The sequence below is a fragment of the Podarcis vaucheri genome (assembly GCF_965113315.1).
Source record: "Podarcis vaucheri genome assembly, chromosome: 13".
NCBI classification, from domain to species: domain Eukaryota; kingdom Metazoa; phylum Chordata; class Lepidosauria; order Squamata; family Lacertidae; genus Podarcis; species Podarcis vaucheri.
The window spans coordinates 17,736,815-17,764,526 of record NC_138751.1 but is presented as its reverse complement, the minus strand read 5'-3'; the positions used below and the strand labels follow the sequence as shown (position 1 = coordinate 17,764,526).

General features: G+C 46.8%; 3 protein-coding genes across 3 annotated transcripts in view; 2 read left to right on the top strand and 1 right to left on the bottom strand.

The window, feature by feature from the left end:
- CORO1A (coronin 1A) overlaps positions 1 to 20,078 on the bottom strand; it is a 79,043-nt gene extending 58,965 nt beyond the window's left edge. Inside the window, exon 1 of the mRNA XM_082195959.1 lies at positions 19,975 to 20,078. The gene's annotated coding sequence lies outside the window, so the exon portion shown is untranslated. The remainder of the gene's footprint in view (positions 1 to 19,974) is intronic.
- YPEL3 (yippee like 3) lies at positions 1,628 to 8,469 on the top strand. The gene is made up of 5 exons (XM_082195987.1): positions 1,628 to 1,845; positions 6,001 to 6,227; positions 7,501 to 7,544; positions 8,175 to 8,283; positions 8,378 to 8,469. Exons 2-5 carry the CDS (start codon positions 6,111 to 6,113, stop codon positions 8,465 to 8,467), a joined length of 360 nt encoding a protein of 119 aa, XP_082052113.1. The 5' UTR covers positions 1,628 to 1,845; positions 6,001 to 6,110; the 3' UTR covers positions 8,468 to 8,469.
- TBX6 (T-box transcription factor 6) lies at positions 16,282 to 26,793 on the top strand. The gene is made up of 8 exons (XM_082195960.1): positions 16,282 to 16,790; positions 17,807 to 18,035; positions 18,954 to 19,221; positions 20,001 to 20,144; positions 22,752 to 22,822; positions 23,246 to 23,313; positions 23,973 to 24,165; positions 26,384 to 26,793. Exons 1-8 carry the CDS (start codon positions 16,667 to 16,669, stop codon positions 26,631 to 26,633), a joined length of 1,347 nt encoding a protein of 448 aa, XP_082052086.1. The 5' UTR covers positions 16,282 to 16,666; the 3' UTR covers positions 26,634 to 26,793.
- Positions 26,794 to 27,712: the final 919 nt, after the last annotated feature.

The window sequence follows — 27,712 nt, the reverse complement described above, 5'->3', positions numbered from 1 at the left end:
ATGGTTCCTCTTCATCCTGGAGAAGAGTGACTAGTGGGGTGCCACAGGGTTCTGTCTTGGGCCCGGTCTTATTCAACATCTTTATCAACGACTTGGATGATGGACTCAAGGGCATCCTGATCAAATTTGCAGATGACACCAAACTGGGAGGGGTGGCTAACACCCCAGAGGACAGGATCACACTTCAAAACGACCTTGACAGATTAGAGAACTGGGCAAAAAGAAACAAGATGAATTTTAACAGGGAGAAATGTAAAGTATTGCACTTGGGCAAAAAAAAATGAGAGGCACAAATACAAGATGGGTGACACCTGGCTTGAGAGCAGTACATGTGAAAAGGATCTAGGAGTCTTGGTTGACCACAAACTTGACATGAGCCAACAGTGTGACGCGGCAGCTAAAAAAGCCAATGCAATTCTGGGCTGCATCAATAGGAGTATAGCATCTAGATCAAGGGAGGTAATAGTGCCACTGTATTCTGCTCTGGTCAGACCACACCTGGAGTACTGTGTCCAGTTCTGGGCACCACAATTCAAGAAGGACACTGACAAACTGGAACGTGTCCAGAGGAGGGCAACCAAAATGGTCAAAGGCCTGGAAACAATGCCTTATGAGGAACGGCTAAGGGAGCTGGGCATGTTTAGCCTGGAGAAGAGGAGGTTAAGGGGTGATATGATAGCCATGTTCAAATATATAAAAGGATGTCACATAGAGGAGGGAGAAAGGTTGTTTTCTGCTGCTCCAGAGAAGCGGACACGGAGCAATGGATCCAAACTACAAGAAAGAAGATTCCACCTAAACATTAGGAAGAACTTCCTGACAGTAAGAGCTGTTCGACAGTGGAATTTGCTGCCAAGGAGTGTGGTGGAGTCTCCTACTTTGGAGGTCTTTAAGCAGAGGCTTGACAACCATATGTCAGGAGTGCTCTGATGGTGTTTCCTGCTTGGCAGGGGGTTGGACTCGATAGCCCTTGTGGTCTCTTCCAACTCTATGATTCTATGATTCTATGATTCTATGATTCTAAGCCAGCACCAGCGCAGCACACGGAAACGCCGTTTACCTTCCCGCTATAAAGCGGTCCCTATTTATCTACTTGCACTTAGGGGTGCTTTCGAACTGCTAGGTGGGCAGGAGCTGGGACCAAAAGACGGGAGCTCACCCTGCTGCGGGGATTCAAACTGCCGACCTTACGATCAGCAAGTCCTAGGCACTGAGGTTTTACCCACAGCACCACCCGCGTCCCGAAAAGTCTATTACTAGTATTAAATACCATATCCATATGCTGTGATGGTTTATCTGTGCCAAGAGGCAACTTCCCGAAAAACAAAAACACACAGCTGCCTGACAGTCACTTCCTGATCTGAAACCTTCTAAGCTCCTGCTCCCCGCAACGAGGGGAAAGCACTCTGCACAGGCTCAGGGGCACTCACTGTTACCAAAGCCCCACGCAGCGCAAGCCCCGCCCCGCCCCCAGCATACGTGCCAGGTTATGTGCTTTCTCTACTCCCTTCCCCGCCCCTTCTAAAAGTTCTGCAGTTCATTTGCATACTCTCCCCTCATTGGCTGAGCAGAAAGAGGAAGGAGCATAGGGGGAAAGCCCGCAGAGAGGAGGAGGGAGAGGGAAAAAAGGGGAGGAGACACCTTTGTTTCTCGGCTTTGGTTTGTAAACAAGAGGAAGTCTAGACTTCCAGCTGGAGCTTTTTCTGGGGGGCCACAGGTCTCTCTGTGGGGTGTCTCCCCCCACCCAAAATCCGCGCCAGCACCCTCGCCCTGACCTAGACGGGCCTCGGGGAAGCCAAGGGGCTCCATCAAAGACGGGCTTCTTCGGCATTTGTCTTCTGCCAGGTGAGATTGGTGGAGGGTGGCTGACGAAGTGGGCTCTGGAAGCAATATGCCACAATAAATTTGCTAGTCCTTAAAATGCCAAGAATCCCGGTTTTGCGGGCGCCGGGGAGTGTTTACCTCTAATGGGAAATCGGGCTTTAGGGTGAGTGACTGCAGTGGGAGATTGTAAACACCTAATCGCGGTGCAATAATCCGACCGATGCAAATGGGTTTGGTGAATAACAAGGGATGGAAGACATTCCAGCGGGTAATTAATTATTTTGCTCCTCCTTACAGCAGGCACCTGTAATATGTTTCCCCGCATTGTTTTAGCAATGCCTGCCTACACTTTGACCCACTACATAAATGATCTAGAATATGTTAGAAACAAAAGGGGGCATTTTTCCTAATGTAAAAGTATGCCCCCTGCTTGTACTGGATTTCAAAAGAGCTGTTACATACTAAAAAAAAAAAAAGCCTCTACTGGGAAGGAAACGCTATACTGTATAGACAAATGCTCTTAATTTTCAATATCTTCTCATTCAGGATAAAATGGCACCCTTTTATCCTGTGTTGTTGTTGGCCCCTAGAATACACTGCCAGCGCAATATTGATTAGAGGCATGGTGCCAAATGGAATCCTAACTGTCTATGAGAACATGTAATTCTCTGTATTTCCCAGGAGCCAGGATGATGAGCTAGAGCCAAATAAAGGAAATTTCCTTTTTTCCAGCTTGAAATTTTGATATCTGACACGTTTTCAATTTGAATAGATCCCTCCTCATCACTACTTAGCCTTGAGATCAAATTTGACATCTTTCATATTGAGGGACATAAAGGTATGGCACACACACACACACACACAGAGAGAGAGAGAGAGAGAGAGAGAGTCTTTTGCCCATCACATTTTTATTTTATCATATTGTATTCATATTTTATCATACTGTATTCATGTTTCCATCATTACAAGTAATGGAAAAACATTTTGGCAGATTGGGTCTAATAGGGAAGTTTACCTAAAACTGGCAAACTTAGCAACAGTTGCCTACTTCTAACCTACTGAATGAAAATCACATTATTTTCATTTGTCAGAGAATCCAACTAGAAATTTCCCTTAATGAGTATTCAAGCCTTATGTTTATAAACTGCTATCAGACACCCCACTCTTTCCACCTTCCCTCCTTTTGCATACACATTACATGTTTTGTATTTAATGAATAAGGATATTATTAAATGTACATTTTGTACATTGGTAATATTTTGTAATAGATTTTTTGGGGGGTGGGAAGGCCTAGGCAGCAACCCTATGCACACTTACCCAGAAGTAAGCCCCACTGAACTTAATGGGCTTCCTCCAAGTAAACAGGCACAGAACTGCACTGTAATATCTAACTTGGTTTACCCTCTCAGTCATGGCCCCTCCCACTTTCCCGAGAGGCTCCTCCCCAGTATTCTGTTAACCCCTCCCTCCCTACTTCTTGAACCACACACTGTATAACATATTTTCATAAGAAACAGATAGCTTAAATATTGTATCCTACCCACATTCATGTCTTACTTTTCATTACTATAGAAAATATGAATGCAAGGTTTAAGGTCAAGCCCAAATTTAATGTGGAAACTGCCATCTTTGCCCTAAAATGGAAGAGACCAAGGTCAAGACAGGCCAGGCCCTGGGATTGAATATACCTATTTACAAGGTTGCCATATTAAAGCACCTTAAGAAACTCCTCCTTCGCATTGTACTGCGTTTGCATGTAGTGGTCCATTGTTTTCTGCCATGTGAAAGAAAGTCCCCATTGTCTGATGAGGTCAATGTGTAAAGTGCATTATTATGGAAATTGAACCCTTGTTCATATCCTTTGATCATCAAAGTGGAACCTAGATTACTTTATTATCATTTGTATCTAGCAGATGGTCAACCACACATTTATCTGCTAAATAAAATGCCTACCTGTTAGCTAGTATTTTTCACTGCCCATGGGGCAATGCTGTATTTTGCACAGAAGAGGAACTAAATCACAGACTGCCCCTTTACCAACCATATGCTCTCCAGTAATGAGATAAACCTTTTTGTTTCGAATTTTCTCTACAGTTTGGGGAAAATTTTCACAGAGAATTGGGGAGGGGGCCACAGAGGTTGTATCCCAGATGTAAAATAAAACCCCTTTCTTTTACCTCCCTTTTTTCATTCCTTTCAGTTTTGCCTCTACCACCTCTCCTCTCTTTACCATTTCCTCTTCCAGTTGTTTGATCTCTGCGCACACACCTTGTTCCTCTGAGCCACTATTGTAGCACTTTTTTCTCTTCTTTTACCCCACCCCTAAACAAGGAAAAACACCGAATGTCTACTTATACAGGAGGTGGAGACCAGAGCAATACAGTAATTTGCCATAAGAGCAAAGAGGGGACGGGAAATCTGGAGGGCGCTGGGTCTTTTGCACCATAGAGTGACCCTAAATGTTGCTTCCCTTCAAAAAAAACCCCCAACCTTCTCAATTCAACTCCCAGTATTATTTGTTTGCAAAGATGTGGAGCTACAGCCTCCATTTTCCCCAGCTCAGCATTCCCTTGCCTGGTTTGTTTCCTTTCAAGGAACCGCCTCTCTTTCCCTCCCCCATACCATGTTCCAGACTCACTCCCCCCCCCCACTTCCCTTTGCAAAGCAAGCATCCCTCCCTCCCTTGCAAAGGGCTCTTCCTTTGCCTTCCTTCCCACTCCATTCCTCCAATGCACCATTCATTTAAGGCGCGTTATTTCTGCTTGCCTCCCCCTCTGGTCCTTCCACCCCATTTATCCACAGGCTGCTTTGTTTCTAGATCTCCTCCTTCCACATTCCAGCTGGAATTTTCTGTTTTCTCTGCCCTCTGGTTCTGCACCCATCTGCCTCTTCTACACCATTCCCTCCATACTGCACTTAAGCATGCTTATCTGTGGCTTCCATCCTTTCGGTTTGCATTTTTTTTGCAGCTCTTCTCCCCCGCCCCGTCTGCCTTGCCTCCTCACTGTCTGCATTCCTTAACAGCAATTCCTGTAGGTTCCTTAAGCACTCATCCACCACAGGCATCATACCCACCTCTCACTCCCACCATCTTTTCACATCTGCACATTTTCTAGCATCCTTTGATCAGGTCCCCACCCCACCCCCAACAAGGATTCCTTTTGTACATTTTCGCTTTCTTGTGCATCTACCCTTATTTCGTACCCACCTCCCAAGATTTTCATAAAATTAATCATTTCAAGTCCAGTCTGCTTGGGGAGACATAAAGCAACCGACCACGGTAGGTGGTAAAGGTGAAGGGACCCCTGCCCATTAGGTCCAGGCGTGACTGACTCGGGGGTTGCGGCGCTCATCTCGCTTTATTGGCCGAGGGAGCTGGCGTACAGTTTCCGGGTCATGTGGCCAGCATGACTAAGCCGCTTCTGGCGAACCAGAGCAGCGCACGGAAACGCCGTTTACCTTCCCGCTGGAGCGGTACTTATTTATCTACTTGCACTTTGATGTGCTTTTGAACTGCTAGATTGGCAGGAGCAGGGACCAAGAAACGGGAGCTCACTCCGTCGTCGTGGGGATTCGAACCGCCGACCTTCTGATCGGCAAGCCCTAGGCTCTGTGGTTTAACCCACAGCGCCACCCGACATCTCTAAAACAGGGACTTAGGTACACACGACCAAAGGGAAAGCAGAACATGTAGAGAGGTGGTTGATTTGTTTAAATTCTTTGACAATGTGCCAGAAACTCCCAGATCTCTTGGTGAAGGCTGGTAGGAATGAAGAGAATGGAAAGCCAGGAATTCCTGGGTCCTGGCAGTTGCACCCATGGTTCCAGAGATTTTAGAAAGGCCACAAACTGAAGGCTCTTTGGAGAGGCACTGCTTGGAAGAGCTAGGACACCTGGGTTCTATTCCTGGTACTGCTGCTTCATCACGAGATGATCAGAGTTGACCTACATCCTGGGGTTAATTACAGGCTGAGCCTCCAGGAAGCTGCCTAGGGAGGGAAAGCACGTGGTACTGTTTTTGTTTAGACACCAGACCGGTTAGGCAGAACTTGGCTGGCTCCCAGGGCTAAGAAGAAGCAGGTCCCAGGCACCCTGACTTCCCTGCTGTTTCTCCCCTCCACTCACGAGCCTGTCCATACCTTGGTAACCCTTTTCTCATTGCTCCCTCTCTTTTAGGGCTTTCGGGGGGGCTTCCTCTTGCCACCGCCAACACAGCTTCCCCTCTAGGGACTTCTGGTTCTTCACAACTCCCCTGAAGCTTCTCCCACTTGCGTGACCCCACCACAATGGTGAGGCTGTCCAAACCCAAAACTTTCCAAGCCTATCTGGACAACTGCCACCGACGCTACAGCTGCGTGCATTGCCGGGCACACCTGGCCAACCACGACGATCTCATCTCCAAGGTGAAAAGGGGTGGGGGGTGGGACAGTCCCTGGCACACTGCTATAGCGGGAGGGGGGTAGCTCTCAGCACCAGAGGGGTTGTTTTTCCTCCGTCAATTGGTTTACTACACTTGATCTTAGCCAAAAGGAGGAGGAAGGAAGAAGAGATAACATAAAAGTTGGGGGGGGAAAGGGTCAGGAAACTAAAGGGAGTCCTACTCTGATTTGCTGATATTAGCCCCATCTCAATAATCAGACGGCAACCATGTATCTAGCATTTTTAGTGTGCCTTTACGATCTTTTATCTTTGCTTGTCCTCACAGCAACTGTGAGGGGGGGGGGTCACTTGACAACAAAATCAAGAAACCGGGTAAAAACACATTAGCACAAGGAAGCATTCACATTTTGCAGTTGCCCAGGGCAGTGTGGATTTCCCAAGGCCACGTGCAAACTGTGGCAGGCACAGGATTTGAACTCTGATCCCTTGGAGTGAATATTCTACCTGCTGCCGCAGCTCCAGCATGAGAAATCTCAGTCGAAACCCACAGCACTATATGCTCCATCCCTTCCGCTGCCTAGAGCCCTGGAATTGGGCCAGGTTATTCTGGGGAAATCACCACGGCTCACCTCCCAAGTGGGCCAGGCTATGGGCCTAGAAGCTTTTCCTTGGTGAGCAATTTATAAATGCTCCGTAAGGAAGGGGGGGGATTAGAACACTTGCCAATTGCGAGATCATATCCTAGGGAGCTGCAGTTCACAAGCAGGGACTATTTTAGACTTTCCCAGTGCTCAGAAGGAGAGGGCCGCTGGTCAGAAGTGGAGAATGAAGGCAGAGAACGGGGAGAATTTAGATGGGCAGCTTACAGGGAGTGGGGAGGGTATTGTCTTTCCTGAGCCTAACATTCAGCTGCCATCTCCACCCTCCTGTGCTTGAGATACTGCAAGGTCAACAAGTTTGAGCTACTGGCTGATTAATCATTACACAGAATCCAGTGTGGAGAGGTGGGGTGTGCCTGAAAACAAGCCAGAGAACAAATAAGGAAATGCAGAAGGGAGCTGAGAAACCAGGGCTGAGGCTAAGGACCATCAGTGGGGGGGGGGGGAGAGGTATGCAGCTGGAACAGAAGTCTGCTAGTTAGGGCTGCTAACACCACAAGAAGTCTGTTTATCTTTAAGGTGCCACGGGCCGCCTTTTGTGTTTGCTGTCATTTGTTTGCCGTAACTAACACCGTGTCTATCCCTCTGGATATGTTCTCTTTTTTCAACCTGTTTTTTGTGTCTCTTGTCATTACAGTCTTTTCAAGGAAGCCAAGGTCGGGCATATTTATTCAACTCTGTGTGAGTATCGCAGGAGGGGAGCAGCAAACATAAGGCATAAAACTATAAAAGACAGCTACATACAAGGTTGAAGCAGCCAGCAACAACCAACCCTAAACCTTTATGTGGTCTTAAAAGTGGCTGGTCTTAAAAGTGGCTGGGGAAAGCCAGCCAGATGGGCAGGGTATAAATAATAAATGATGATGATGATTATTATTATTACATTAAAATGTTAGGTCTACAAGCTTGTGCCCTCAGGTGTGATGCTTTTCAGCGGAAGAGTGCCCTTTTCCTTGCCTGGGGAGCATTTCCTTGTGTGAGTTCCCACTTATAGCTTGAAAAGCTGCAGCCCAGAGACAGGTTTATGACTGTTCTCTCATTTCGCCATACATAGCGTGGGCTTGATCACTGGAAGTGCATCAGAAGCACAGGGCACAAGGTGGGGATAATACACTCACTTCCTCAACTCTTAAGGTCAGGAAGGCGGCTGGGTTTATACCATCAGAGGGGGCGGTTCGTGGCAAGCAGAACTGTGGGCCCTGGCCAATACCTGCCTAGATTGAGGCCCGTCACTGATCTAAAGACAAGGTGAAACTCAGACTAAGAAAGCACCAGGGGCTCCAACACCCTCTCTCTTTCCCCCCCTTGCAGGGTAAATGTTGGATGTGGCCCAGCAGAGGAGCGGGTGCTGCTGACAGGCCTTCATGCCGTGGCGGACATCTACTGCGAGAACTGCAAGACCACGCTTGGATGGAAATATGTGAGTCTCCCTTGGCACCCCCCACTCTCTTCTCCCCGAAAGACTCACACGCTACCTTAAAGGAAGCTCACGCTTTCATTCTCTCGTTCTGCAGGAGCAAGCCTTCGAGACAAGCCAGAAGTACAAGGAGGGCAAGTACATCATTGAACTCAACCACATGATCAAGGATAACGGCTGGGATTGAAAGAAAGAAACAGAAACAGAACGGAACGAACGCTGCCACCTTTGGACAGCTACATATGTGAGGGGTGGAGCGCCAGAAATGACAATTTCCACAAGGCTTGCCTCTGCCTTCCTAACCAATGGGCTGCCATCCAAACCACCTTCAGGTGCACGGAAGCTGTGAAGGAAGCAGCGCTTCCGCCAGGAGGACATACTCGGGGCTCAGATATGTCGCCATCGTGTGGCAAGAAGTGGCAGCACACCAGGAGACACCTAGGCCAGGGGCAGTGTGCAAGAAGGGGTTTGGGGTGGGGTGGGGTTTGTTGTACAGAGGGAGTCTGCATTAAATCACACAGGCGGGGGGTGGGGGTGTACAGTGGGGCAGGGAAGGGGTGGGTTGTACAGTATTTGTGAGTTTGTGCGAGTATGTATTATATAAATAAAAGCATTGAAGTGATACCGTTTTTTTCCCTACGGTGGGGGTCGGTGTAGACTGCACTGTCTGCCTAGAAAGGGATGTACTCACGACTCCAGTCTTGAGTGTTCGTGGCCTTGTTTGTCCCTCGTTATTTATTTGTTTCTGGCATTTCTAACCACCCCACCTTTTTCTAAAGGCTGTATTCTTGGCAGGTTCCGTATGCCAAGAGCCAATAAGGGCAGCAGCAAAACAACAAATACATAACATGTAAGTGTTAGTGACTACTTCATTAGCCACACCTCCATGTAAATTGCATCACTTCACAAGGTCCCAGTGAGAGAGACAATGAGCTTTGAACAAAGGGAGGTTCTGAGAAAACAGGCAGTCACGCACCCAGCATACTGTAAGGCAGATTTCCATATTTTCCAAGGTATCCTTCCCAGGGATGGGCAAGGAGTCTTCATTTTAGTTTACACAGCCTTTAAGACAGCAGTAGTACCTGCACTAACCAGAGAGAGAGAGAGAGAGAGAGAGAAATCCGTTTCAAAGATCCAAGAGCAATGAGTCTCCTCCTCGGTGAAGAATTGGAAAACTGGGTGCAAACTATGGTTTGCTCATCCTGCCCATTTTATCTGGGAGACTAGCTCACCTATCACAGACAATTCATTTTGCAGGTTTCCTTCTGCACTAGGATGGTGTTCACCATGTCTCTTGACAACAACCAAACCTACAGCATAATTTCAAAGAAGGTGGATTTTCCAAGTCCCAGACAATTCAACAGCCGAAGAATAAGAAGACCAGGAAGGAACTGAGAGGGAGATCAGCTAGCGAAGTTCCCCTTCTCTTCTCTGGTTATGAAGCAAGAGGATTTAGCAACTTCTCCTTCCCATCGTGCCCCCCCAAGCTACAAATTATATGCATAAGCGCTTGCATCTTCAAAGACGCCTCCTGACCCACTTGAACCACAATTCCTTTGTCCTAAACGGCACTGCTCAATAGCTCCCTCTGCTGCCCAGTGACAGAATTAGACCGCCAATTTTGCATTAACCCACATACAGTTTCTGGCAATATGCAACTCTTATTGGAGCAGTTCTTGCAAACGGCAAATTTGGATTAAAATACTTGCGCCACACTATGAGGCATGTTCTTTTTACCCCCTAATATGAATTAGTTGCCACATCATACCTTTCTCTTGCCACAATAACTCAGAGGACAAAACGATTGCTTTCCTATTTTATTTAAGTATCTATGAAAGTGTTTTTAAAACTTAAGAACCAGCTCACTGGCCCAGAACAAAACCTCTTCAGCCCAGTGTCCTGTCTCCCAACAGTGACTATCATGATGCTGCACCAGGTTTGCTCCCAGCATCCTCTCGTCAGCAATATACAGCCTTTGAATAAAATCACGGAACTGCAGAGTTGGGAGAAACACCAAGGGTCATCTAGTCCAACCCGCTGCAATACATGAATCATGCCCACGGCTGTGCCTGGGTGCTAGCTTCTGGCACCACAGGTCTGGGAGTTCCATTTTAGAGAGCAAAAGATTTCCAGTTTCCCCCAACACCCAACAACTGTGCATCTATAGAGAGGCTGCTGTCATCACCCTCCTGGATTCAACTGTCATTGGCACAGGGCAGGTGTGATTGCTATCCCAGCCCAGACAGATGGCTAGAACGACAGGCATTTAGGGTTGGGAGGCAAAGATAGAATTATAGATGGGATTCAAGCACGGATATATTTTTCCCCTCCCCCACCCCCAATAATCAGAAAGCTGTAATGGAATCTGCGTCACTTCATAGCAATCCTCAAAGCATATTAGTATCAGGAGCTACTACAAATAAACTGAGTTTTACTGATCCGGAGACAGCAGAGATGAACCCTTGAACACTTATTCCATGCTTAACAGGGAGGGAGGGGCTTTGGCACGAATTGTGGGGAGGTTGTCTGCTGACATTGCCATCACCCATAGTAACAACCTACAGCAAGAGTCTTCTATACTCTACCTTCGCTTAATATCTTCTTCTTTGGCGATCACTCGTAGCCGAGCAGTGGCGTAGCGTGGGGGGTGCAGGGGGGGCGGCTGCACCGGGCACAACATCTGAGGGTTAGGGGGCGCAAATCCACGGCTTAGGGGGCGCAAATTACTTGCCTTGCCCCGGGTGCTGACAACCCACGCTACGCCACTGTAGCCGAGTAAGGTTGTCTTCGATAAATACGGATTTTAACAATGAGTCCGTAAGTGACTGTGGAGGCCAGTTCTGGACCCACAAGTCCTTCCACAGTGGGGACATTGGTTCCCGGGTAGGAGTTGATCACGGTGTGGATTTGCCAAGCGTGCCTTCCTCTTAGCAGGTTGCTCCCTTGTGTTCTGAGTTTGAGTGTCTTCAAAGTCCATGACACCTTTGGTAAAGGCTGTTCTCCAACTGGAGCGCTCGCAGGCCAGTGTTTCCCAGTTGTCAGTGTTTATACTACTTTTTTGAGATTTGCCTTGAGACCGTCTTTAAACCTCTTTTGTTGACCACCAGCATTACGCTTTCCATTTTTAAGTTCGGAATAGAGTAATTGCTTTGGAAGACAATCATCAGGCATCCGCACAACATGACCACTCCAACGAAGTTGATGTTGAAGAATCATTGCTTCAACACTGGTGATCTTTGCTTCATCCAGTACACTGATATTAGTTCACCTGTCTTCCCAAGTGATGTGTATTAACATTCGCTTAATATAAAGGGGCACGAGAAGGGGCACAGCCAATCTCATTCCTCCATGCCTTTAACCCCCACCCTCCAAGAATGCCAAAGGCAGCGGGCAACAAGGCAAGGGGATTCAGCGAGAGGGAAGGTTGCTTAGGCAGGTAAAGGTAAAGGTAAAGGGACCCCTGACTATTAGGTCCAGTTGTGACCGACTCGGGTTGCGGTGCTCATCTCGCTTTATTGGCTGAGGGAGCCGGCGTACAGCTTCCGGGTCATGTGGCCAGCATGACTAAGCCACTTCTGGCGAACCAGAGCAGCGCACGGAAACGCCGTTTATCTTCCCGCCAGAGCAGTACCTATTTATCTACTTGCACTTTGACGTGCTTTCGAACTGCTAGGTTGGCAGGAGCTGGGACCGAGCAACGGGAGCTCACCCCGTCGCGGGGATTTGAACTGCTGACCTTCTGATTGGCAAGTCCTAGGCTCAGTGGTTTAACCCACAGCGCCACCCGCACCCCTATGCTTAGGCAGGTAGAGGATGCAAATTCTCTATTTTCATTGGGCATTTCCTTAAAGCAGCAGAAGAGGGCGCTCAAATCCCACACACAGTATTGGCATCATTACAGTACTGCCCTGTTGCTGCCCATTAGAAAAAGCTGGGGCATGGTGCTTTGCATCTACCCCAATATCTCTTGGCAGAACTCGAAAGCTCACACAGTGGCATACCAAGCAAATTATTCTTAAAGCAGGGTTGTTAAGAAAGTAATTTTAAAAACAACACCAACACCAACAACACTTTGGGCCCCTCTGTGTTATTTATACGTTCATGTGGTTTCAAGTGCACACGTGTTTCAGTAAAAACAAATGCACACAATGGCTATGCCCTAGAACAGCTGGTTAGGGAATTGACCAAAGACGCAGCAACCCTGGCCTTCATCTTACGTGGGCCATGAAGTGTAGGTCCTAGTGCAAGATTATAGAAGCAACCCTGAGGATCATCTAATCCAGCCTTTCTCAACCTGTGGGTCCCCAGATGTTGTTGGAACTGCAGCTCCCATCACCCCTAGCTAGCAAGGCCAGAGCTCAGGGATGATGGGAGTTGTAGTCCAACAACATCTGGGGACCAACAGGTTGAGAACCGCTGAATCCAACCCCCTGCAAATGCAGGAAAATGCAGCTGTGCCTTACAGGGCTTGAACCTGCAACCTGGGCATTATCAGCACCATGCTCTATCCAACTGAGCTATCCAGCTATTTATTTATGAAGTAACTGGAAACGGCAAGGATAATGCTATCAAACGCGACTTATATTTAAGTGAACTGCCAGGAAAGTCCAACGGAGTCATGTTTCATGTCAAAAGAGGAAACTTCTCCAGAAATTAGAGGAATGGTAGGAAGGAAGTTAAGGGGTTTAAATCTCTCCAGAACGCTTGACGTTTGTTCAAAACCACAAGAGAAGTTCGGCTACAATGTGTACCACACAGGTCAGGAAAAGTACCACAAGGGCCAAGAGGACGCCAGCACAGTTCATGAGAAGAGTCAAGGAAGCTATTGCAGTAAGAGGTCTTCCTTCAGAAAATGGAAGTCTTGTCCAGAAGATGTAGGGCACATCCCTGTGCAGAGGTGGCACAGAATGCCTTCTGAACAAGGATAGCCAAACCTCTGTGGTCTACGCTCCAGCAACCTCCAAACTGGATTACTGCAGTGCATTATACGTGGGGCTGCCTCTGAAGACGGCTTGGAAACTTCAGCTGGTGCAAAATGTGACAGCCAGGTTGCTCACCAGAACAAGACAGTTTGTGATATTGATATATATATATCTATCCATTTTTAACAATATTATAACATCATATCTCCATTTATACGTTTTTAGCTCCACCAAGCCACTTGACTTCCCTCCGTTCTGTCATCTGGTTTTTATAAAGCATATCTTAAATTCACACATTCATACCGTCTCAATTCTACATTTATCCTAACTTATCCTAAACTTAATGCACAAAATAGAAAATTTCTTCCAATAAACACTGCATGATTTATCTCGGTCCTGCTAGTGTCTTTACATGTTTACAATAACTGTCTATATATTGAATAAATTTACTCCACTCTCTCTGGAAAGCTTGGCTGCTCTGGTGTCGGATTTCCCCCGTCAGCCTTTCTAAAGAACAAGACAGCCTGAGCACATTAACGCCATAGGCGCCGACTCCATGGGGCTTGAGGGGGCTTGAGCCCCCTCAAAAAATTTTTTTGGGGGGCTCAGCCCCCCCAATAATCTCGGGCGCCGCCGCCGTCCCCCGCCTCCTCCCCACCTGCTCCCTCGCCAGCCAGCCAGCCGCGCGCCCTAGCCGGAGAGCCCCGGCCGTCCCCCGCGAGATTAGGGAATCCCCGGGGGCGGGGGCTCCTGCCTCTAGCCCCAGGTTTCCCGCATATCAGCTGTTCCGGAGCTGATAAATAGGCAGCAGCACGCTCTCTCCTGTTCGCTCATGAGGGGGCGGCGCCACTTTATTTGCATATTCATGAGCTTATTTGCATATTCATGAGCTTATTTGCATTTCGCGAGCTTTCCCGGCCCCCCCAATATTTTTTATAAGTCCGCGTCCCTGATTAACGCTGATCCTGGCCCGACTGCACTGGCTGCCAATTGGTTCCCAGGCCCAACAGAAAGTGCTGGTGCTGACCTATAAAGCCTTGCACAGCTCAGGACCCCAATACCTTTAGGGCGGCCTCTCCCCATACAAACCAACCCAGACCCTGCACTTGTCACCTGAGCCCCTTCTTTACACCCTCCCTTCCCAAGAAGTTTGGGGGGTGGCAACATGAGAAAGGGCCTTTTCGGTGGTGGCTCCCCATTTGTGGAATGCTCTCTCCAGAAAGGCTCACCTGGCGCCACCATTACATGTCTTCAGGCACCAGGCAAAAGCATTCCTCTTTACCCAGGCCTTCGACCATTAAATAACCTATGGCCTGTTAAATGTGGGGGCGACTGTTGTTATGATTATTTTATTATCGCGCTGTGTATTATGTTTTTATTATTATGTTGCATAAATTATGTTCTTAAAGATGTATACAGCCCTGGGATCTTTAAATAAAGGGTGGTGTGTAAATTAAATATATATATATATGGGTGCAGAATTCAGCACCTTAAATTTTAAGAATTCTAGTGTCCTGCCCTTAGAACCACAGAGACATAGACACAGAGATAATTTCCAGCGAAGTCTATAAAGTCAGCAGCAAAGCCAAATAACTTCCAGCGATCAGGAGAAGGATTTCTGTGACTTAGCTAGCTCCCTGCCGTTTTATCATGGCTAGGAAAAGGAGAATAAATTCTGCAAAATAAGTAACTGTGTGCAGATTTGTTTAACTGGCACAAATTGGTCAGATTGCAGAATTCAGCCTTTCTGGGAGCATAATTGGAGATGTCGTGTGGCACAGTGGGGGCTAGAATGTCACATTAGAGCTGGGTAGATGCAGGTTCAAACCCCAACTCAGTCATGAAGTTCACTGGGTGGCCTTTGGCCAGTCATTACCTCTCGGTCTGACCAACCTCACAGGGATCTTCTGAAGAAAACATGGGGAAACAACCCTATTCACTGCCCTAAATTCCTTAGTGGAAGGACAGAACAAAAACACATAAAAGCGAACAGATACAGAATTTTGACCTTTGATTTGTTAAAGAACATTCTTGTCGATTACAGATACTCCTCTTTTGTTGAATAGGGCTGTGCATGCGTCTTACCATCAATAGCATAATCAGTGGTGTCCAAACTTTTTTCAAAGAGGGCCAGATTTGATGAAGTGAAGGGCCGTGAGGGCCAACCAAAGGACCGACCAAAGTTGTTGACCTTCTTTATGATTTTACCCCAAAGTTGTTGAGGTTTTTTTAGGATTGAAGTTGTTGGGGTTTTTTAGGATTTTACCCCAGGAGATAAACTGCCACAGGGGCTGGATTAAATCGACCGGTGGGCCAGATTAGGCCCCAGAAACGGACTTGAGGACATGTCTGGCATAATACATCCTGAGACATCACAATACTTAATTACTCCTCTGTTTGTTCCACTTGCGCCATTATTGTGTGCAATCACATACTAGTTTCCACGACCAATTAAATTAACAGTTTAGAAAATATTGTACCACAATGAGCTTCCAGAGAACCAAGGTATCCTGCCTCTCCAACTGTGGATATAAACTCGATGGAGGACCTACGCTGCACTCCCAAGGATCTGACAGTCCCTTTGCAGCTGTCCTGTCCAGCTGTGAAAACATCTGGATGACAAATGACCATGGCACCTCCTCCCTCACCCACTTGTAAACCAAGGATCCCATAGGTCAGGATCAATCAGGAAACTTTGGAGCAAGGGTGTTAATTAGGCAATTAGGAGAAATCAAGTGGTGGGCTCAGAAAGGGACTCAGCTGACTGTTCTTAATGAAGTCTGAGGTGGGACTGGGCAGGGGGGGGCTTAAATTGGGACAGAAGAGATGAAGTGGGGATTGGACAAGACTGGGGAGGGGGGAGTGGATTCTGCACACATCTTGCATGACAGCACACAGGCCAGAGATGAAATAGCAGGGAAGGAGGAAGTGGGATAAAATAGAGCAATGTTGACAGAAATAGCTAGGAGGTGTGTAAGGATGGGACGCCCTGCGACAGAGAATATATATGTCCCTGCTACTTCTCTCCCTTGTTCCCCTGCCTTAAGCCCCAAACCCCTCCCCTCTTGAGGTGTGAATGTGCCATTTGGGGTCTCACTTCAAAGGGTCTTAGCAGAATCATAAATACAGCCCCAGCCAGGGGCTCCTCAGGGAAAGAGAGGATCTGCAGGGTGGATGCATCCCAGACTTGCCTCCAGAGACAGAACCGGGGAAAGCTGGCTCCCAGCCCCTCAACCCTGCTCTAGCCGAACAGCCTCCCGTCCTTCCAGGCTCCTACTCTGCACCCCACTCCCCCAGAGGTCCCCTTATGACTTGCACCATCCCTCTAACCCTCTAGACCTTCCTTCCTCCCCAGAGAAAGCAGGAGCCCTGGCTTCCAGTCTCACCTGTTCTAACCCACGAGGTCCTCACTCCTTTCCCAGAGAACCCAGAAGTCCTGGCTCCAAGGCTTCCTGCAGCACCCCATGTATCACCCCACAGAGATGTTCTCACAGTATGGGGGCTCCTATCCTCTGCGACCTCCCCCACCTCCCGGGGCTGGGTATCCCCAGGGTCAGGCACCTCAATATGAAGCCTTCAGATATCCAGGTGAGAAATCGGGATATGGCGGTGGGGAAGGTGGTGGTGGTGGGAGAGGGGGAGGGGGAGGGAAATGAAAAGCCAAAATATGATAACAAGGGTGAGTAGAGGAGCAATCAGATGCCAAAAATGTTGACTGAGCTGAAGTGCATCCTCATTTCAGCCACTGGCTGATGCTGGGCCAGTCACCATTTCTCATTCTAATATAAGCTACCTTGCATGGCTGTTGAGGAAGAAGACCGTGTGTGCTTCCCTAGACTCCTTGGAAGAAGGGTGGGATAAAAGAACAGAAACATATGAAAGCCACAGTTTGTGGGATTCTTTAGAATGGGGGTGGGCTGGAGTTGCAATGTGTTAAGAGATTAGGGCAGATGGAACTATATAATAAGGAAGACTTCTAGGTTCTTTGGGAGGGAGAGTGGTTTAGAGAAAGGGGAGGGGGAAGTCTGCAATCCAGGACTTCTGTGCTTGGCAGGAGAGAAGTGGGATAGAACAGAATGGAGACTGGGTGGGAACCAAGACTGCTGAATTCTCAGAGATGGTTGGATGGGGCAAAGGGATTTGGAGGCCAGAGTTGCTTTATGCTCTGGGAGAAATGTAGGACTTAGAATCTGAAGGGGGGGAGGGGACAAGAGGAAGGCTGGCAGCAGGCACCCAAAGGAGGGGCATGAGTAGGACTCAGCGGTACCCAGAAAAGAAGAAAGCAGTTGTGGGTTTAACAGGCCAGTGGGAGGGCAGGCTGGGACAGAAGAAATGCAAAATTCACATAAATTCCATTGCTTGCTTCCTGCTCCCCACGTCAGCTGGACTTTTAGCACCCAAGACCAACTGGTCGGGGGAGATGAGAGGGGGGAGCAAACAGGCGGAAACCAGCAGGAGGGTGACAAATTCCTGGGATGAAGCCCCTCAGTCTTGCCTGCAAGCCCCTGTCTTTCCCGCTCCCCCCCCCAGCTCAACCAATATCCCTCAGCTCCATCAGCCCTCTTTTCTGACTTGTTCCCTTCTCTTCTCTTCCCTGCTGTCAGACCTTGATGCTGCCCCTAAGCTGGATAGCTTCTTCCCTGGGTTGGAACCCCCAGGGCGCCTCCTGCCCTCTGCTCCTGGCCTCCCTTATGGGTCAGGCCAGCCTCTCCCATCTGGCCCCCCACCAACTACACGCCTACCCCCGGGAGTACGGATGAGCCTGGAGAATGGAGAACTCTGGAAGCGTTTCAGTGGGATTGGTACAGAGATGATCATCACGAAGGCAGGCAGGTGAGATGCCAAGCAGGAGGTAAAAGAGAAAAAAGTGGACCTTGAGCTCCAGAACCTTGTCCCAGTGCTAGTGATTCCCCAGCCACATGCAAAACCAGTGCTTCTGAACCAATGTGGACTGCATCTTCCCCAGTACTGAGTAATCAGAGCCAGTGCATATCCCCTTTCTCCTTAGAAATTACAGCACTGCTCAAGAAACTCAGCATCAGGGAAGATTAAAGGTAAAGGTAAAGAGACCCCTGACCCTTTACCTTTAGAGTTTAGATTTATTAGAGGCTGATAAACATAGCTCCCTATTTCCTTCATCCCTCCTGTAAGTTCCATACTAGATCCTGGGGGGAAGTGTCATCAAAATGAAATGATTGACAGTACATTCAAAGCACACAAAAGACGAAATAACTTATTCACATTTCTCAGAATTCATCCATGGGATTCAATGCCACATGATGTGATGATGATCTGAGATGACTTTGGAAAGATTAGACACTTAGACTTAGACACACACACAGAATACAACTATCTGCAACTAATGGAACCTTCATGTCAGAGGCATATATATGCACACTGGAACAATTTTAGGGAGTTTCCACTGTGTTGTATGGAACTTAGTACTGAGATGGGATATATATCATCAGGAACTGTTAATCTTCTTCACTTTCCCCTGTACATAGATGTCCAGTATGACAGGATCACTCACCCTGCTCTTTTATTTTTCTGAATTTGTCAGCATCAAAAATGAAAAAAAAATAATAATAATTTGTGCCAACTACTGCTGAGGGTGGCGGCGGCAGCAGGAGTAAGTGGTGGTCCTATTCTTCCCCCTGCCTTTTGTTATGTCTCACTGATGAACCCCACCCCACCCCGCCGCTGTCTGCCCAGTTAAAATATTCTAACCCACATTTTTAATCAACTTTGCAGGCGGATGTTTCCACAGCTGAAAGTTTCAGTAACAGGACTGGATCCTGAAGCCAAGTACCTACTGCTAGTGGATGTGGTCCCAGTGGGCAGCTCCCGGTACAAATGGCATGGCAAGCGGTGGGACGCCAGTGGCAAGGCTGAACTGCCCCCACCAGACAGGGTCTACATCCACCCCGACTCGCCTGCATCAGGCGCCCACTGGATGCGCCAACCTGTATCCTTCCACCGGGTCAAGCTCACCAACAACACACTGGATCCCCACGGACATGTATGGCCAAGGGGAAAGGGCACTTTGGGCATGAGGCATAGGATATTAAGTGGAAAGGAATATAGCTGTAGGGAATGCTTTGAGCACCTCAAGGGAAAATGGGTTAAAAGAATGGCACTAACAGATATTTGGCGGTTCAGATTGCTAACAATAATGGATTATGGCTATGGGTTATATAGCAAAGAGGCATACCCAGGGTTTTGTACAAGTTGTGCTTAAAATAAAATCTCCTCCAGCATTCTGAAATTCTACATCGTCTGCAAATTATATAAACTAAACACAATAGATATGTTGCTTTCTCTCTCATGTATGCTGTAGTTGAGATTCCAGAATGGAAGGGGGTCGGACTAGATGACCCTCGGGGTCCCTTCCAACTCTACAAATCTGTGATTCTGTGCATAATTTATTTTGCTCCCATCATTCATGAGAAAGGGCAAGTAACTATGCAGCTCCCTGAAGCCCCATATTTGGATCATTAGGAGTCTACTCAGTCCATGTGATTTCACCAGGGACTGAGGCCTCATTATGTAGCCATAAGGACTAGAATCTTGCTCTCCTTCTTAATGTACGATAAAACAGAGATTCTCAAGCGAGTGAATCCTGCAATTTAACATTAAAAAGCCTGTGCTTCGGGCAGATTCACAGAATTTACACTGGCCCTGACTACAACAGGAGCTAAAATATCTGTTTGCATTAAAAATGAAATATGGTAGGAAAAACTGTTTGGACAAGTAAACAGATAATATGACTCACCTCTGGCTCTTGCACCCCCTTCTCAGCTGATTGTTCACTCCATGCACCGTTACCAGCCGAGGATACATGTGGTTGGAGCCGGAGGACGCCGTGGGGCAGGCAGTGGCTGCGCTTCCTTCACCTTTCCCGAGACCCAGTTTCTGACTGTCACAGCCTACCAGAACCCACAGGTGAGAAACAAGGCCGCTGTTATAAATTTAATATTTGCATCTAAAAGGCCCTTCCCCATTGGTGGCAGGAAGCAGGGATGTGTCACCTTGGACAAATGATTTATCCATTTCCCGCCCTCACTGGCCCCCCCCCCATTGCTTATCCCTGAAGGAAAGGCACTTTTTTTCATCAGCAAATGATAATCAAATCAAAAACTGGCCATTAAAAAAAGGCGGCAGTCCTGAGAATTCTCAGGCGAACATCAACTCCGTCAAATTCTAAAGGACCTCAGAGGAAATGTGTTTAGAATAGAAGCACAAATGTGAGACAGAGCTTCATTTTAGAGAAATAGAACAGGAGACCCTCCCCAGAAAGTTACGGTAATTTAGCTTTCTGTGAGACCAACACCCCACTCCATATTATTTTTTGTGCCTGTTCTTTTCACCAAGCTCCAGAAACAGCAGCCTTCCAATGCTCATTTCCTTAGAGACACTCTGGAATTGGCACAAATATTAATCCATCAACATATTCCTGAACCACCACCGCTATTTTGTGGAAGTGTGGCAAGAAGATGCCTCCTTTTTCACAAGGGTTTTACACACACACACACGGAGCATTTCCCCCTCACTTCTAAGTAGCAGCCGAACCGCATGTCCAGAGGGGCAGGCGCAAAGGATCCTAAGTGACTTCGCTTTCAATTTAATCCCATGCGACACACTATCAATACAGCAGGAAAAATCACAGCAAACTAAAAACCATTCCAACACTGCACATTTTGGAACTCCACTGACCTTCCCTGAGCATTTCTACGTCACTAAAATGGCCTGTTTTCCTTTCCTCTGGCCATATCCCTTCGCCCCCTCATGTGACACTTTTCCTTTTAAATAGTGCTGCAAAAATATATTCCCCCCCACACACTTTTTTTTGCATCTCTGTGACATGGGGCAAACTTTACATTTCACTTACCTCCATGAAATCTGGGGTTGTTGACGCCCTCCGCCTTCCTATGGAGCTCTCTTCCCCCACTTGTCCACCTCCATAAAACTCAGGCCTGAGGCCTCCCTTCTTCACTTGCCCACCCACATCTCTTGATGCCATTACAGCTAGAACACAATGGCTTCTCCTCAGGATTCTCCCACCTCTAAATCACCTCAGCTCCTTTCTCCTCCTGGCCATACCCCTTCACTCCACAACCTTTCACCTCATGCTGAATGGTGCCCTTCCACCTCCGCTTGGGCCCGTGCAGCCCTCATCATTTTGTAACTCCCCTATGTGTCCTTATTTATTACTCCATTCCTGTGTGTTCTTTCCACTTCTGAATAGCTCTTCATACCTCTCAACCAAAATATCCTTCCCTCTACTCAGTCAGAGCCTTTACTTTTCATTGGGAGTCTTTCCATGTTTTGCGATATTCCTTTGTAAGTTTCTGCCCTAAAATATACCCCCCCACACACACACAAATTCAGCTTCTCTGTTATTTAACCATTTCCTTGCACCTTAATATCCCTTAACAAAAACTATTTGTTGTGTATTGAGTTAAAGGATTTCATATCTGTATTATTATTGTCTGTATTTGCATTAGGGTAAAGTAACTGCCTTTTGGTTTCAAAGGGTACAGCTACTATTGGTTCATTTAAGCTGCTGTATTTGGATCCTCTGTCTTATTGGTTTCCTCCAAAAGGCAGGACTGTGATTGCCTGATATTGTTCCCTCCAAAATGTATCCTTTCTTGCTAGTCCCCCGTCCCTATAAATGTAGCTTTCCCCTCCTCAGTCTTGAGTCTTGTTTGCTTTAATAAAGAAGTGTTACTAGAGAACTGTTTCCACCATATTATGTCAAGAGAGCTGAAATCACAAACCCCACATCACAACACTATTATTCAGTGCAATTCCTCTACTCTCACACAGGGTGTACAATAGTTATTGCACTAGATATCCCTCCTCTGGCCTTAAAATAGTTCTCTCTTATTCCTCCCATTATGTGCTGGCCTGGGCTGATGGGAGGTGTAGCCCAATACTTCTGGAGAGCACCAGATTGATTAAAAGCTATTTTGCACGCATACCCACTTCGAACAGTTCAGACAGATAGAGATATAGATAGATTTTAAAAATGTTTAGGGGTACTCTCATTTTCCTACTCATTGAAATATTGCCCCTCAATGAGGCCAAACTTAGATTCACAATATGTTTATGAGTATGCGTACCCCCAGAAAAAAGCACACACACACACACACATATATATATATATACACACACACACACACACACACAGCCCCAAACCTGGAAGAAACCATAACACGGCAATCAGCTCACATCTAGGTAAGAACTAGTACCAGCAAGAGTAGAGAGGTGTTTAGGAGAGCTCTCTTTGTTGACTGTCTCCTCTATTACAGAAGCCCACGCAAAAGCAAAAGTTTTGCTCTAGGTTCTGAAACTTGAACATGCTGTCAGCATATGCCAGTATTCTATCATTTTTGAAAACATAATACAAAAGTTGAAAGATTGATAATAATTCTGTGCTCGCACGCTAAACCAAATCTCAGAAAACATAAAAATATGTGTGCGTATACATCTAATCATACCCTTTCAATTGCCTACCTAACATTTTCCTGTTTCCTCCCCTCCCAGATCACTCAGATGAAGATAGAGAGCAACCCTTTCGCAAAGGGCTTCCGGGAGAATGGGATGAACAGCAAAAGGTGAACTGACCCGATCAGGAAAGATGTCAATGCCATAGAGAGGAGCTATTTCAGCCCTCATATTAGCTGGCAGCAGTGATTCCCTTCCCAAAATGTTTGCCACTGACGGGGGGGGGGGCGTAGACCATAAGGAGATGGGCTTCTCCTCACTGGAGAAATCCTGTAGTTCACTGGGCTGCAGAATCACAGGGTGCCAAGATGAATAGGCTCATAACAACTGCTGCTACTAAATTTATACGGGTACCTACTGAGACCATCCATTAAAAAAACAACCATACCAATATGAATTATTGAGAAAATAAGAAATATTAGAAGGGGGTTGGGGATTTTGTCCTTGCTCAGGGCACCATATTATTACAGTCTGCCCCTGGCTTCTACCATTGCTTTTCCACATCCTATTATGGTCCCCCTTACAAAATTTAGGGAACGCGAGGCCCGAATCAAGAGGAAAATGAAGGCAAATGAATGTGAAGCCAACATGGGGGGAAATGGTAAGCGAAACAAACATACCTTATTCTGTCGCTTAGCTTCATAAGACATTGTCTGGTCTCTGTCTCCTTCCACCACTTTAAAAGCAAAGCACAACATTTCTCTCCAGACTTCATTAAACAAAGTGAGGATCATTTAAGTGGATACTCTGTGAGCCTCCCTCCTCACCATCCTTAACTCTGTAGCTACTCACTGCCCTATGTATATCCATTTCTTACAATGCCACATACAATGACCACCTTTTGCTTCCTTTCACTGCTTGACTTTTGCGACCCCTGCCACAACATCCCATCACTTCCTTCGCCCCTAGTCCTATAACTCATTAAATTATACCTGCTGTTTCATATTTTTGCCTCCTCTTAATTGTCTTTCCCCACAATTACAATCACACCCTGCTCTGCCCTGATAGCACAAACTTACCTGAAAAGGTCACAACCCCTGGTACTATAATGAATTGCCTCTTTATTTCAGACAACATTCCAGAGAACCTGTTATTTTGGATATTTTTTAAAAAAAGTTGTATATGTCCCTAGAGGTTCCCTCCTATGCCACATTTATGTGCTTTCTAAATCCATATGAATCCTGTTTTATTATTCCCCTTTCCCATTATATAACCTTCTGCCTGCTTTTCCTCCCCTACCTGCACTTCGCCTCCACCTAGAGAGCAAGAAAGGCCCCTGCGACTCCACCTTGACAGAGGAGACACCTCTGGAGCAACAACCACCACCTGTGCTTCCACACCCTTCTTGCTCCTTCTACCCCACTGCAGGGATCAATCCCAGCGGAGCAGAGGCTTATGTGCAGCACCCAGCCGCCTTCCATGGCTTGCGGGGGGCACCCTCACCCTACGGCAGGTGAGCCAGCCATGTCACGCTCCTCGAGTTCTAGAGCTGTGTTGCCAAACTTCTGCCTTTGTAAAATAAGTGTGGAGCATCCCTGGGTGATCTGAATCAACCCTGGTGTTCAGGTTTCCTTTGGTGGCTGAATAAACCCTGTCCTAGGGTATAAACAGGTATAAATGTTTTTAGAGGGGTAGGGCTGATTTGAAAGCACCCTCACAGCATTTAAGATACCCAGGCAATAATTTGAAGTGCTCTGATTTCTTGCCACGCTTAATACGTTGAAGAATCTTTGCCAGAGGGAACAAAACAAAAAAAAAAAAAACCCACTTGGCAATAGGCACTTTTTCCTTTTTATGGCATGAACAGACTTCTGGAACAAATTAAGTTCGAGAACCAAGGTAGCACTGTAACTGGAATTATCTACTGTACAGCTACATCGTGGCATTGAAAACAAGTCAGTAGAGCACAAGACCCTTATTCTCAGGGTTGTGGGTTTGAGCCCCATGTTGGACAAAAGATTCCTGAATTGCAGAGGGCGTCAAGGTCCCTTCCAACTTAACACTTCTATGACTCTATGTGCCCATTGTCCAAATTTTACTTTGAGAATTGCTGCAGCTGCACCTGGCAAAGACTGCGCTGTACACTGGTACCTCAGGTTAAGGACTTAATTCATTCCGGAGGTCCGTTCTTTTTTTTTTTTTTTTAAATATTATTATTATTATTATTATTAAGAACCTCCACACTACACACAAGAAGAAGAAGAGTTTGGATTTGATATCCTGCCTTTCACTCCCTTTAAGGAGTCTCAAAGCGGCTAACAATCTCCTTTCCCTTCCTCCCCCACAACAAACACTCTGTGGGGTGAGTGGGGCTGAGAGACTTCAAAGAAGTGTGACTGGCCCAAGGTCACCCAGCAGCTGCATGTGGAGGAGCGGAGACGCGAACCCGGTTCCCCAGATTACGAGACTGCCGCTCTTAACCACTACACCACACTGGCTCTCCTCCGGAGGTCCGTTCTTAACCTGAAACTGTTCTTAACCTGAGGTACCACTTTAGCTAATGGGGCCTCCCGCTGCTGCCGCCGCGCCACCACCATGTGATTTCTGTTCTCATCCTGAAGCAAAGTTCTTAACCCAAGGTACTATTTCTGGGTTAGCGGAGTCTGTAACCTGAAGCGTCTGTAACCTGAGGTACCACTGTACTCTAAACATTAGCCAACATGGTGCCCTCCATATGCTATGGTCTACAAATTCCCTCCTCACTGACCACTGGCCATGCTGACTGGGGCTGATGGGAAATGGGAGTTCAGTAATATCAGCAGAGCACTATCATGGCCACCTTGGCTCCAGGGCATTACAAGTGCCAAGAGGCTTCTGGGGGGAGGGAAATGTCTTTAGCATATTTGTAAGTTCACTTTGCTTTTTAGTCCGAAAATAGGTGTTGCCCTCTCTAGTTAGCAGTTGGCTACCAGCTGTGATGTTCCCCACTCCCCCCCCTTTTTTTTTGGTGTGTTGAACAAATAAATGTACTTGTGCCAGTTGAAAACTTTTAAAAGTAAGTAGAAGTCTGCCTAACATACCAGAGTAGCTGCTCACCAACATTTAACTTACTGGAAGATACAGTTGTAAAGCAAGTTACAAAGCAAGGGTCATGCCCATGATGAAAAAAGCCACTGGAGCAATCTCTTAAAAACCTACCCAAATAGATAACCTGCAGCCTTTAGTGAGGAAACACCACTTTACTTCTTATGCTAGTGCTTGATCCGTAACAGAGAGCAGCCACAAATTATCACTAGCTGCATGCAATGGCAAAGTCACTGATTATTCACAAGATTTGAATGCTTCATCCTTCATCACTCCATCTTACTCTTGAACCCAACCCAGTGCAGAACTCTCTAACCGAGAAAGGTGTTTGGCCCTTACCAAGCCCATTCTGTGGTAGAACCAGAATTAACCATGTACAGTACTGATTACTGTGGCCAACGTCCCGCACAATATGACATTTAACAGGAAGAATATGCAAGGCGAGGATGCAGAAAAGACATTCAGGGCTGTAGCATTATCTATGGGGAAGCTAGAACCAGTAGAATACAGAAAAACTATAGCTGTCTGTGGGGAGGTGTAGTTGGGCAAATACACACAGTTGGAAGGTTGGTCATGTCAAGCCACTCAAAGGGTGGCCACCTGCATTTTTATCAGTGTTTGACTTACCCCTCATCTTTCCCCCACAGCCCAAGTCAAGAAATGACAGCTCCTCCATCATCCCCAACTACCAAGTCACCTCCCGAGCAATCTGATTTCAGACCTATGCTCCCGGCGAGTTGGAATGGGCTGGATATTATTCCTTTCCTTGGGGGAACAGAACCCCCCGATACCTCCTCCTTTCCCCCTTTCAAATTCAGCTTCGCACCCTACCCGCATCCACCTCGCGTCTATGGGCCCCCCTCTGGCTATCCTGGCTCTCAGCCACCTATGCTCTAACTCTTGCGCCTCCCACAAACCCTGGAATTCCTTTCTTCTAGGTATTCTGTTTCCCCTGCTAGATTTCATGGCTTTCCCTGTTTCTTTATTACTGTCCATGTTGGGAAGAGTAAACTTTGTCTGTATCCTGCTTTATAATTAAACATTTTTAAGGTCATAACTTAGTGTACGTCTGTTTTCTTCCATGACATATTTGAGCAAGCTAGAATTCTGAAATTCCAGCCTAGATTTCTGCTCTGCCAGACAGCTTGACTGGTCTTAAGTTATACGTCAGAAGGCATCAGCAGATCCTTTTAAGACATCTCACCAAAACAGGTTAAATAAATTGGGGCAGTTCTCAGTTGCAGAGCAGTTTTGGGTCAGGAAGTATTGATGGGTGTGTGTAGCCCCAACCTGCCTCGAGAAGCAGCACCATCAAGTGAGAAACTCGTTTGTAAAAAATGTAGGAAGTATTAGTATCATATATTAGATAACAGGCTCCGAGGTAGACAGATTCTCCCTGTGGCATGATTGAAGGCCGTGAAGATTACTTGACCCTATATTTCGTCAGCTTCAACTCAATAAAGGAAGTGGAAACACTCCCCAACAGTGAAAGTATGGAGCTCATCTCATCCTCCACTCTTTGCAGGAGCCAAGCAGGTTTGGGAGGTAAGGAATGACAAGGAGGACACCTACACAGATATTTCTGCCCAGGATCTGGCAGCATTCAACATGCACCCTGCTCACAAACCATGTGGCCACAGAAATACGCAATGTACAAAATGTCAATTTTTTTTTTTTTAGTTTTATTAGAATTTTTTTATCTAAAAGTTGTAAATAGGAAAAAACCCAAAATGAAAACAAAATAAAATTAGAGCAAGAGACAGATCATCGGAGAGGAAAGCACTCCTAGACGTAAGAAAAGTGGCAGGAAGTTCCACCTTCCCCTTCTAACTCTAAGTAGATATCTGGATTGAATGTGAGTATCCCTTCACAGGAATAAAGGGGAGGGGTGGGAGATTTTGACCCTGTGGTGGGTGGGATTTGGATACACCAACCCCACAGGGGGTAGGATATGGAGGGATGGAGAGAGACAGAGA

Excerpts from the sequence above, each read along its gene's own strand:
- YPEL3 (XM_082195987.1), top strand. The coding sequence starts at position 6,111 with ATGGTGAGGCTGTCCAAACCCAAAACTTTCCAAGCCTATCTGGACAAC. Across the intron at positions 6,228-7,500 it reads ACGACGATCTCATCTCCAAG|TCTTTTCAAGGAAGCCAAGG; the intron begins GTGAAAAGGGGT and ends TTGTCATTACAG. Across the intron at positions 7,545-8,174 it reads GCATATTTATTCAACTCTGT|GGTAAATGTTGGATGTGGCC; the intron begins GTGAGTATCGCA and ends CCCCCCTTGCAG.
- TBX6 (XM_082195960.1), top strand. The coding sequence starts at position 16,667 with ATGTATCACCCCACAGAGATGTTCTCACAGTATGGGGGCTCCTATCCT. Across the intron at positions 18,036-18,953 it reads ATCATCACGAAGGCAGGCAG|GCGGATGTTTCCACAGCTGA; the intron begins GTGAGATGCCAA and ends TCAACTTTGCAG. Across the intron at positions 23,314-23,972 it reads AGCCAACATGGGGGGAAATG|AGAGCAAGAAAGGCCCCTGC; the intron begins GTAAGCGAAACA and ends GCCTCCACCTAG.